Genomic DNA, 12651 nt, shown 5'->3' on the forward strand with positions numbered 1-12651 from the left:
CATTACTACAGAATTCTACATAGCTGTATAATTTAACCGAGTCGTGTCTTCCTTTAAATAGATACAATTATTGACTTGACATTTCTAAGGTACTAAAACAGTATGTCGAATTTTGTTTTTTTATGAAGACACGATAACCTAGGAACTGTTCTAAGAAGCAGTTGGAGCAGTCGGACTGTAATTCGTGATACACCGCCTTCATTGTATACAGGAGTTTATCTCCTTTTAAAACAACCTCGTAAAGAGACGAGTAAATTAGAAACTACAGCGTAAGGTAAGTTACATTTTCGTTGTGTGCTATTAGTTTTATTAGGTGCAAGTTAGGAGTTAGCTGTTCGGCTAACTTTGCCCCAAGCACAAGTGTTCTGTCCTGACTGCTGCTACTAACACTGGCTCCAATACTGGCACAAATAAAAGCAGTTGTATGTTGAATGCTGTGTGAAAACACTATTCTCTTTATTTCGCTAATACTTTATCCAGCTTGAGAAGAGTCCGATGGATGAAGAGGATGACTGTCCAGAGCTGGTTCCTATTGAGGAGAAGAGCACGACACCTGCAGCTCAGATCCCTGTCACCATCATCACTGGTTACCTGGGTGTGTTTCACTTTCTGTTTTCCTGGAGTCAGAGACTAGGGTGAACTAACAAATATTAAGGTTTAACAAAGCAAACATGATTCAATCCTGGCTGCACCGTATAACCAAAAGTTTGTGGGCACCTAACCATCACACCCATATTTGAGTTTTTGGGGTGACTGATCATCCTTTCTCGCAACTGAATAGCTGAATTACAAAGGACACAGCTCAGATATTCACACCTATGGGCAATTTAGAGTAGCCAGTTAACCTAGCTGCATGTTTTTGGACTGTGGGGGAAACCGGAGCACCCAGAGGAACCCATGCAGACACGGGGAGAACACTCCACACAGAAAGGCCCCCGTCGGCCACTCGGCTCAAACCTAGAACCTCCTTGCTGTGAGGTGACAGCTGCTGGTGTTTCTTGAACATCCCATTCCACATTTAGTCCCTCTTTGCTTTTATAATAACCTCCACTCTTCTGGAAAGGCTTTCCACTAGATTTTGAAAGGTGGTTGTGGGGTTTTGTCCAATAAAGCCACAAGAGCATTGTGGTCACAAGAGTGAGGTCAGACACTGATTGTCAGGTGAGGAGACCTGTTGTGCAGTCAGTGTTCCAGTTCATCCCAAAGGTGTTCAGTTGAGTTGAGTTGAGGTCAAAGCTCTCTGCAAGCCACTTGAGTTCTTCCACTCCAACTCTGGTGAAATTGTGATCAGGGATATAGTCGTGCTGGAACAGGTCTGGGCTTCTTCATTTCAGTGAAGGGAAAGTGTGATGCTCAAGCATACAAAACATTCTAGACATTTGCGTGCTTCCAGCATTGTGGCAACAGTTTGGGGAGAATTGCATAAAGGTGTGATGGTCAGGTGTCCACAAACTTCTGGCCATATGGTGTATATTAATTTTAATCTGTCCCTCTATGACTTTGAACTCCAATTTGAATCTTGAAACGATTAGCAGAATTGAGTTTAAGAATATGTAAAAATGCTTGCATGGTGAATAATGTCATGCTTCTGTTTCTATAGAGGTGGCATATGGTTTTGTTTGTCATATCAGGGCTGGCACATGATTAACAATGAATACCGTTATTGACTACCTACATTTGCCACAGAGTTAGGAATGATAGTTATAAATGGGTTATAAATACACGACAGAAAAAGAACCAGTACTTTAAATGAAAATTCACCTTCTGAGGAAAATATTGTGGTACTTCAATATAAAGTGCATTGTTTCTGATATTCTAAATAATTTTATTGATTCCTAAAATTGAAACATATTCTTGCTTTCCCCCTACATTTCTTTTCCAGGTGCTGGGAAGACGACACTCTTGAATTACATTCTGACTGAGCAGCATAACAAAAGAATAGCAGTAATACTCAATGAGTTTGGTGAAGGCAAGTAAACAAACAAGATTATAACAGAAAGGCCAGATGTTTGGGATGAGAAAATTGAGAGGGAATGGCTAAGGAAGGTGGAGAGTAATCCACGACATATTTCTAGTCACTCAGAGTGGAAAAATCTAAAATATAGCACACAGGACACTATTTTTCCAGAGTGACATGAGGATGATGTAGTAAAATAAAGATTGAAAGCTTTATATGTTTACACTGATGGATCGCTATGCAGAAAAACTGTTTGGGAAAAGCATTCTACTGGCATTTTCAGTGGAATTGGAATGATGAGCATACTTTGTCCTGTCTTTTAAGGGTGGTTAAAAAAGATAACGTATTTGAAATATGTTTCTGGAATGAAATTAAATAATAAACCTCCACATCAAATAGAGAGCAGTGATTTTTAGATATTAGTGTCTCAGAAAATGAGAGAATGAAGCAGGAATTCACCATCACTGGTGGTGACTGCTGAAAATTGAGAAAGTGCTGTATATTATTATGAAAGCACTTTAGGTATGAGTATTGTCAGTGTGAACAGCTTTAAAGCACCAGACATGGTAATGCTTCTGTCTGTATACTACAGATTATATTTCGTTCAATTCTGACGCAGCAAGTTTTTGGCATTTTATTCATCAAAAAGTAAATCCACACTCGGACTAAAAAATCACCAAATGTGAGAACAGTGTTATTTCACTATGTTTTGCCCCTTTTTTCTTTAATTGTTTTCTTTTTTTGGTATATTGCACTACTTTTGTCTTTATTGCTTTTGGCGTTATCCAGCGACTGTTTTTTTTTTTTTTTTATAAAGTTTTCTGAATTGCTCTTAAAGCATTGTCCTGAAGGGGGTAGCAGAGTTACAGTATTAGTACGGATCAGCCTCTTCAGTGTCCTGACACTTGAATTATACAAAATAATTGAGGGCAGTAGTTGAAAATGGAATAATTGTTTTTGTCAAATGTATTGCCAACTGTGTCATATCAAAACACAGCTCTGGAATAGTACATCATCCGAGTATATTTGATGTACTGGAAATATCCGTGTTGTTTATATACTGCATACGCCTTTTGGGTGTGGCTTAGTGTGAGTAAGCTGCAAAGAATTATGATATTTTGAACACAGATATGCGTGGCCATCCTCAGATAGTTTAATGTAAGATTCTTTGGTGTAGAAGCCTGCTTTAGTAATTATGAACAGCAGCGAGGAGTAAATCTTTGCTCTGAATCAATCATACAGTACCAGCCAAAAGTTTGGATACACCTTCTAATTCAGTGTTTTTTCTTAATTTATAAAAATAGCCACTTCATGTTTTAAAGTAATGATGGATGCTGTTTCTCTTTACTTAGTTGAGCGGTTCTTGACAATATGGATTACTGCAGTTGTGGAATAGGGTTATTACTGTATTGTTATTATTTACTGTTTGATCTCAAATGCATTAAGAAGGCAAGAAATTGCACTAATGAACTTTTGACGAAGCATACATGTTCAGTGAAAAGCGTTCCAGGTGACTACCTCATGAAACTGGTTAAGATAATGCCAATAGTGTACAAAGTGACAGGTTTGATGTCTTCAGTATTGTTCTACAATGTAGAAAATAGTCAAAATGTAGAAAAACCTATGAATATGTAGGGGTATACAAACTTTTGACTGGTACTGTATGCCATGCCTTTGCTTTAGTAACTATGAAACCAAGAGTGAAACTATCAGTTTCATTATGTCTGAGCCTTAAGAATGTATTCAGCCTCCTTAATCTATTTTTATATTTCATTGTCTCAGATTGTACTGTTGAAGTCAAAACTTTACATACACTTACAGTACCAGTCAAAAGTTTGGGCACACTGACTCATTCATAGTAAATTTTGACTGGCACTGTAAGTTGAAGTCATAAAAACTCATTTTTTAAACGACTTCACAGATTTCACATTGGCATACTATAGTTTTGGCAATTTGTTTAGGTCATATAAAACACCTAGGACATCTACTTTGTGCATGACATGAGTAATATTTCCAGCAATTGTTTACAGACAGATTATTTCACTTTTAATTGACTATATCACAATTCCAGTGGGTCAGAAGTATACATACACAAAGTCAAATGTGCCTTTACACAGATTGGAAGATTCCAGAAAATGATATCAAGCCTTTAGACAATTAGGCAGTGAGCCAATGATAGGCTGATTGGAGTCAGTTGAAGCTGTACCTGTGGATGTATTTTAAAGCCTTCCTTCAGACACAGTACCTCTTTGCTTGACATCATGGGAAAATCAAAAGAAATCAGCCAAGACCTCAGAATAAAAAAATTGTGGACCTCTACAAATGTGGTTCATCCTTGGGGGCGTTTTTCAAAACACCTGAAAGTACCACGTTCATATGTAGAAACAATAGTATGCAAATATAAACACCATGGAGCCACACAGCTGTTATACCACTCAGGAAAGAGATGCATTCTGTCTCCTCGGGATGAACGTGCTTTGGCACAAAAAGCGAGGATGCTGGAAGAAACAAGTAGACACATGTATATCCACAGTACAATAAGTCCTATATTGACATAAACTGAAAGGATGCTCAGCAAGGAAGAAACCACTGCTCCAAAGCTGCCATAAAAAAGCTATACTACAGTTTGCAAGTGTACATGGGGACAAAGATGTTACTTTTTGGAGAAATGTCCTCTGGTCTGTTGAAACAAAAATTGAACTGTTTGGCCGTAATGACCATCGATATGTTTGAGGTTTGCAAGCCAAAGAACGCCATCCCAACCGTGAAGCATGGGGGTGGCAGCATCATGCTGTGCATCGTCTTTGCTGCAGGAGGGATTGGTGCACTTCACAAAATATATGGCATCATCTCATCTCATTATCTCTAGCCGCTTTATCCTGTTCTACAGGGTCGCAGGCAAGCTGGAGCCTATCCCAGCTGACTACGGGCGAAAGGCGGGGTACACCCTGGACAAGTCGCCAGGTCATCACAGGGCTGACACATAGACACAGACAACCATTCACACTCACATTCACACCTACAGTCAATTTAGAGTCACCAGTTAACCTAACCTTCATGTCTTTGGACTGTGGGGGAAACCGGAGCACCCGGAGGAAACCCACGCGGACACGGGGAGAACATGCAAACTCCACACAGAAAGGCCCTCGCCAGCCCCAGGGCTCGAACCCAGGACCTTCTTGCTGTGAGGTGACAGCGCTAACCACTACACCACCATGTATATGGCATCATGAGGAAGGAAAATTATATGTATATATCGAATATATATCTCAAGTTGTCAGCCGGGAAGTAAAAGCTCGGTCACAAATAGGTCTTCCAAATGGACAGTGACCTCAAGCATATCTCCAGAGTTGCGGCAAAATGGCTTAGACAACAAAGTCAAGGTTTTGGAGTGGCCATCACAAAGTCCTGACCTCAATCTAATAGGACATTTGTGGGCAGAACTGAAAAGGCATGTGCAAGCAAGGAGGTGTACAAACCTGACTTGGTTACACCAGTTCTGTCTGAAGGAATGGGCCAAAACTCCAGCAACTTATTTTAAGAAGCTTGGGGAAGGCTACCCAAAATGTTTGACCCAAGTCGAACAATTTAAAGGCAATGCTGCCAAATACTAACGAAGTATATATAAACTTCTGCCTCACTGGGAATGTAATGAAAGAAATAAAAGCTGACATAAATAATTCTCTGTACTATTATTCTGACATTTCCCCATTCCCATTTTTAAAATAAAGCAGTGATCCTAATTGACCTAAGACAGGGAATGTATTCTAGGATTAAATGTCAGAAATTGTGAAGGTCTACATGTATTTGGCTAATGTGTACAGGGTACATAAACTTCTGACTTCAACTGTATATTTTAAATAGTAATTTTTTTTCCCTTTAGTTGATGTGTGCATTGTCAGTAATCAAAAAAAGAAGGCTGAAGCATTCCATTAATTAATTTGCTAAATTTAAGAAAGAAAACAATGAAATTTGTAAAACTATTCATACCCTTTATAATTGCAAGACTGGATGTGATCTCATGCAACACATTTCCACACCTTAGGTAATTTGATGGTTAATGTGTGTGTGTAAGAAATTTGTTAATCAGCCGTTTTCAATTACTTCACATGGATAAATAATAGTCCATCTTTTTGTGAGGTCTATCAGCTTGGTCGAGATCCATGGAACAAATCCAGATTAAGTCAAAGAAGCACTCGGAACCATATTGTGAAATGTGTGATTTGATTTTCCTGTGTGTGTCTGTGTGGTGTTTCGCAGGCAGTGCTTTGGAGAAATCCCTGGCAGTGAGTCAGGCAGGAGAGCTGTATGAAGAGTGGCTGGAACTCAGGAATGGTTGCCTGTGCTGCTCAGTGAAGTATGACTCTGCTTAACTTGGATCAGTTTAGGAAACTCATCATGCCCATGGCGGTCTCTTTCTAATAATCGATGAGTTATGGGAGGGTTAATGAATTGTGCTAAGCAATAGATGGGCTACAGTCAGTAATTGTAGGCCTGCAGAGTGTATTTATTTGGTATGTGTCTGATAAAATGGACAACGAGTATAACTATAATATGAGTTGGGTGTATTTAATAAACTGCAACTGAGTATGTTTTCTCTGCATTATTTCTGATTTGCACTCCATGTGCAGGGATAATGGCCTGAAAGCGATCGAAAATCTGATGGAAAAGAAAGGGAAGTTTGACTACATTCTTCTTGAGACAACTGGTTTGGCAGATCCAGGTGATTCAACTGCTTTATTACATTACATTACGCGAATGGCATTTAGCAGATGCTCTTATCCAGCGTGACATACAGCATACCCGAAGCAGCCTGGGGTTGATGCCTTGCTCAAGAGCACTTCAGCCATTCCTGCTGGTCCAGGGAATCGAACCGGTGACCTTTTGGTTCCAAAGCTGCTTCTCTAACCATTAGGCCATGAATGTGTGTTTATTTAGTCAATATTTTACTTAAATTTACTTGAAAGGCACTTTAATGCTGACTTACCAGTGAGGCAAATTTAACTCCAAGCAAGAAACAGAGCATCTGATATAGATGTGGAAATGGTTCAAGTTTAGAAAACTGAACTTAATGAATTATGACCAGTTGTTTGGCTCTGCTACAGGATTTTCCAGGTCCTTGATTCGGTCTGGTAATATACTTTGGTGACCAGGTGACGACCCCTGGGTTAGAGTTTTGTGCAAGGGGCTATCCATTGCCCTCTGCCAGTCCTGAAATATAAACTCACAACCACTCGCATATAACTGTATTATTTTAAGCAATCATTTAAAATAAACAATTAATGATGCACGCAAGTGGATTACTTCAAGTACAGGCAACATGTGGGACTCAGATTGTCCGTCCTCAACAAATCATAAAAAGCGAAAATCATCAACAGATGGTGTTTTGGCAAAATAGAAATCAATAGGAAAGTCATGTGGGTTATCACTTCTGCTAAACAGACTGCACAAATGATTGACAGGTGTCGGGGACCACCGCCTGGCTGGGTCTGACAGACAAAGTAACGTGGAGCTGACAGAGCGTGCTCAGACCTGGGTTCTCATAAGTCTGGCTTGTCATTGGCTGAGACAAGCCTGTCACTCTGTGGGGTCTCATGGGATTGATATCCTCCCCTCACCAACAATGTGGTGCTGGTAGCCTGAATAGGTTATGCATCCAATGTCTTTTAAGAACACCACTTTCATTACCAGCCTATCAAATATTTACAGTGCTTTCTTATTCTACCCTGACGGCCAGACAAAAGTCCATTATGTGAACAAGATTGGCCAACTCTGTTGCATGCATCTGTGAAATCACTCAAACCAGAAAAGTTGAAAAGCATGGAAACAAACAAAACAAATCTTGTAGTGAAAAAAACCCTCAAACCAGCCGTGAAATTTGTTAATGCATTTTAAAGCACATAAGGACTTGTTTAAGCTGCTACCTTTAATTATACATTACTAAGAAATGATTTTAGTTTAGTTATAGCCCATGCTTTGATATCCCAGTCTCCTAAAGTTTGTGTGTTTTCTTTTGTTTTCTCTTTGAAATTGTTGGAGAAATAAAACTTATTGTTGTAATATCTGTAATTATTACAGCAGTTATTTTTATTTATGTTTCTCCACTTTAGGTGCGGTCGCCTCAATGTTTTGGGTTGATGCTGAACTAGGAAGTGATCTTTACCTGGATGGTAAGCTTTCGATAGCTACACAGGGTTATGTTTCTATCTCTTCATCTCTGTCCCTATTCCCATTCCCACTAACTCTTTTTATGGAGATAGGTCACTTCTGTTCTCTCTATTTTTTTAATTTATCAATATGTAAACCAGGGCAGCACTGCACATGGCATTTAGCAGATGCTCTTATCCAGAGCGAGATACAAGTGCAAAAGTCAGGTACAAGAAGTGCTGAACTTCTAGACAAGAATGTTCTAGTGCCAGCTGAACAAGTGACAGAATAACAGTTAGTGTACTATTCTGTTGAAGTACCAACACTCAGCAAACAGCCAAGGAAGCAAACCAACCATACAAATTAGCTGATGAAGTACAAATAAATAGAGAAAAATAAAACTCCAGTGGCTAACCCCAGACTAGAAAGTACACAGCCTGGGTTGGTCAAGACCGCTACACGAGTGAACAGATTATTATTGTTGGTCATAATAATAATAATAGTTATTATTCAACTACATTATTTTTTGTTTTATTTATTTATTTTATAGAGCCCTGGTGGTGACTCAAAGTTCTGTACAATCCAGTGCTCTAAATAATAAACAGTAGTGTCATAGAAAACGTGCCTTTCTATGTGGAGTTTGCATGTTCTCCCCGTGTCTGTGTGAGTTTCCTCCAGGCGCTCAAGTTTCCTCCCACAGTACAAAGACATGCAGATTAGGTAAAACACCTAGCCACTGGGGTTACACAACCCAGTGCATTATTAGTGCCTGGATAGACTGGGGAGGATTGCATCAGGAAGGGCATCCGGTATAAAACCTGTGTCAAATCAAATATGTGGATCATAAATCAGGACAAGGATGCAATGGAAATGGATGATCCACTGTGGCGATGCCTGATGGGAGCAGCCAAAATAATAATAAGAAATCTCATCTCATTATCTCTAGCCGCTTTATCCTGTTCTACAGGGTCGCAGGCAAGCTGGAGCCTATCCCAGCTGACTACGGGCGAAAGGCGGGGTACACCCTGGACAAGTCGCCAGGTCATCACAGGGCTGACACATAGATACAGACAACCATTCACACTCACATTCACACCTACGGTCAATTTAGAGTCACCAGTTAACCTAACCTGCATGTCTTTGGACTGTGGGGGAAACCGGAGCACCCGGAGGAAACCCACGGGGAGAACATGCAAACTCCACACAGAAAGGCCCTCGTCGGCCACGGGGCTCGAACCCGGACCTTCTTGCTGTGAGGCGACAGCGCTAACCACTACACCACTGTGCCGCCATAATAAGAAATGTAATAGAAAAATTTTTTTTTGTATAATAATAATAAAAATATACAAATTATAATAAAACATACAAATAAATAGAATAAAATGCATTTTATGTAAATAATTCATAAGTTCTAATAGAATAATGCATATAGAAATAATAAATACAGTTCAAATGAAACTATAAATACCAAAATGGACACCTGTTCCAAAGCTTTTTACCAAACTTAACTGCTTAAGAAAAAGTGATATGGGTTTTATATCGTGCTGACAAAAGGAAGCATTTCCACTTTTATATTTTACAAAGAGGATTTCTAGCCGATCTTATCATTGTCTTATTATTGTTACAACAGTCATCGTTTAATCCACGTTTTATCACTATTCCTGTGGAAATCTCCGTTCCCATTTTCCTTGCTTGAGTATGTTTAGCTTTATCTTCTGACATGCATTTTTTAAGTCTTATGGTGAGAAATTAATCATGCTAATTTCTGCTAATCATGTTAATTCTAATGCATTATTGTTCTTGTTTCTCTGTTTTTAGAGGAACTGTATGAGTAGGAAATCCAGTATACTTCTACTACAAACGTCTTTTAAAATCTCATGTACTTCCTGTCTACTGCCAGTGAATTTCAGCACATGATGCGAGAAACAAAAATGCGTGTTCTTAGTTGTCATGTTTTACAGATTTTGCACATTCTTGTTTCAGGCATTATTACCGTTATTGATGCAAAATACGGAATGCAGGTGAGTGAAGCAGTAGGATATTTGTATAAAATGTGTAGTCTGAGTTATGCTGCAAATACCCTTTGCAAGATAATTTAGGGGCTGGAAAACAACACTAAAGCAGAGTCTTCTTGTTTCTTGCCTTTTGGCCATGGGAGGAACCTTGAAGAAATGAAGCCATTGTTTGACTGCACACAAAGGATGTATACTTTTTTATTGTGTTCTGTATTTATTTTGCATATATAGCATCTAGTAAGGAAGTTGCAAACCCAGTTTTGTTGTTTTGTTCTCTTTGTTTTGGAGTTGCGAAGTGACCATTCTTTTGCGCCCTTCCCCACACATCACTTCCTCCACCAAGCATTGGAGAAGGACAGTGATAGTGACACCTGGATAATAGGGCGCCATTTGAAGGGTGTCAGAGCCAGCAGGTTGTCCCTGTTTATGCTCCTACTGGCACCTCGGCCCATTCGTCCCCTCTGGGGAGCTCAGGAGAGGGAGGGGATGATAGAAACTAAAGGAATTGTGGGAATCGGAGCAGATCGTTCTAATGGGCCTGTCACCTTTATGCCCATTCTGACACCAAGACCTGATGTGCTCATCTGATGTGGTTGTGTATGTGTGTGTGGTGAAATGGAGCTGTAATGAGAGTTGATTTTACCCCTGCTCTCCTTACAGCTTACTGGCCTGGACATGTTCAGCTTTTATTTCTTTGCTGTCACTGAGAATGATTGCCAGGGTCTGGGGTTAGCATGGACAGGTGTGATGGCTCTCAGAGATGACAGAGGCCTGCTCTCTGGGGTCATTGTTATTACAGATTTAACATGGCCAGTGAAAAATCTCGCATCCAACCACACGCCCTGCCAGCACAAGTGATAAGCAAAAACAGATTATCTTTTCAATAAGCAAACTGTTTGGAAGTTATCATAGTTTGGTGATTGAACCTCGGTGTCAAGTTTGCATCATTTCCTTTTCATTTCCGAACTGTCACTTCTTTCTTGTGATGAATTACACATTTGTTAGAGTTTGTTTTCTTTTCAGCTGTAATCTGATGTGCTATAGATAAGAACACGTCAGATTTTCCTGGACAAAAATCTAATACTTTGTTCTTGGACACAGATTAAACTACACAGTTTTTGTTTTTTTGTCTTAATACAGATTGCGACAAATTAATGAGCTTTAATTAATTACTGCTTTGGAGGAATTTGTTTATTTTGCTGCCATGGTTTGGGTTCACTGCAAATCAGTCACAGAAAATGAGTACACAGTTCTTTCGGCTGATCACCGTTATGCTTTGATGAAACATTTACCGCTGATAGAAGTAGTCTCCTGGTCTTCCAAGATGATAATCACTGCATCTACATTACACAAGTGCACAAACTGAATGGTTTAACGAGTGTAAAAATGATATAAATCATATCCTATGGCCTTCACGAAATATCAACCCAGTTAATCACAACCGTCATGAGGCCTGTGTACTTTTTCATTATTTTTTGTTCTGATTTGTTTTTGGTTTTTGTTTTGTAGCATCTGAATGAAGAGAAACCAGGAGGCTTGATAAATGAAGCTGTAAGGTAAATGAACACTTTTCTTATTAGAATTGTGTGTTATAATGTTGGCTGAGTGAATTTTCTTAATTTAGAAGGAAAAGAGGGAAGAAGAACTGTCTTTTTCTCTTTTTTAAATTTACATTGAAATTCAGTGCATTATTTTTCAGCCATTTTATAGGGATAAAAGCAAGGTTTATTACAGAAGAATGCTTGTGATTTTTTGCACATTAAATTTCTACACATGCAAGGTAAAATACAATTTAGTACAAATTTGATTAAAAAAAAAAGCAGAGAATGCGCGCACATCAGTAGCACAGGTGCTGGACCAAACAGAAGATAACTAAAAGAAAAAAAGGTCCGCAACACTGTTATATGCTCCCATTTTTAATAGCACGACGTTTCGGACGCTCAGTCCTTCATCAAGTGCAACAAAGAACAGGTGTAGAGGGTGTGGTATAAATACCTGGTAGGGGAGGGGGGTGTGATGTGTCATACAAAAAAAAAAAAAAATGGTGCCCACTCTGTATATATCCTTTTTTTTTTTTGTATGACACACCACACCCCCCTCCCCTACCAGGTATTTATACCACACCCTCTACACCTGTTCTTTGTTGCACTTGATGAAGGACTGAGCGTCCGAAACGTCGTGCTATTAAAAATGGGAGCATATAACAGTGTTGCGGACCTTTATTTTCTTTTAGTACAAATTTGATCCCAGTTAAAACTCCCATGAGTAATTATTTTTCCTGCAAAAATCAATAGTTTTTTTCTTATTCATTTATCGTTTGTCTAAAAGCAACAATACTGCCTTTTTCATACTCCATAATTGACCATACACACAGTTCAACAAAATGCCTCCTTTTGTTTCATCCTTAAAAATACCAAAAGAATAAATGTAGCTTTATAGTCAATTTAATATCCAATTTCATTTAGATTGTCTATATTTTCAGATTTATGTATGTAGTTATAATTCTAAAAGTAAGTTCTGAGTGATCCCATT

General features: G+C 39.0%; 1 protein-coding gene across 1 annotated transcript in view; it reads left to right on the top strand.

The window, feature by feature from the left end:
* The first annotated feature begins 134 nt into the window (after window positions 1-134).
* The window catches only part of cbwd (COBW domain containing), a 30192-nt gene continuing 17675 nt past the window's right edge, over window positions 135-12651 (top strand). The window contains exons 1-8 of the mRNA XM_060932298.1: window positions 135-274; window positions 481-595; window positions 1883-1973; window positions 6222-6314; window positions 6589-6680; window positions 8068-8127; window positions 10088-10125; window positions 11629-11675. Of these exons, the coding sequence (XP_060788281.1) occupies window positions 496-595; window positions 1883-1973; window positions 6222-6314; window positions 6589-6680; window positions 8068-8127; window positions 10088-10125; window positions 11629-11675 (521 nt within the window). The 5' untranslated portion in view covers window positions 135-274; window positions 481-495. The remainder of the gene's footprint in view (window positions 275-480; window positions 596-1882; window positions 1974-6221; window positions 6315-6588; window positions 6681-8067; window positions 8128-10087; window positions 10126-11628; window positions 11676-12651) is intronic.

Source organism: Neoarius graeffei, chromosome 10 (assembly GCF_027579695.1).
Source record: "Neoarius graeffei isolate fNeoGra1 chromosome 10, fNeoGra1.pri, whole genome shotgun sequence".
NCBI classification, from domain to species: domain Eukaryota; kingdom Metazoa; phylum Chordata; class Actinopteri; order Siluriformes; family Ariidae; genus Neoarius; species Neoarius graeffei.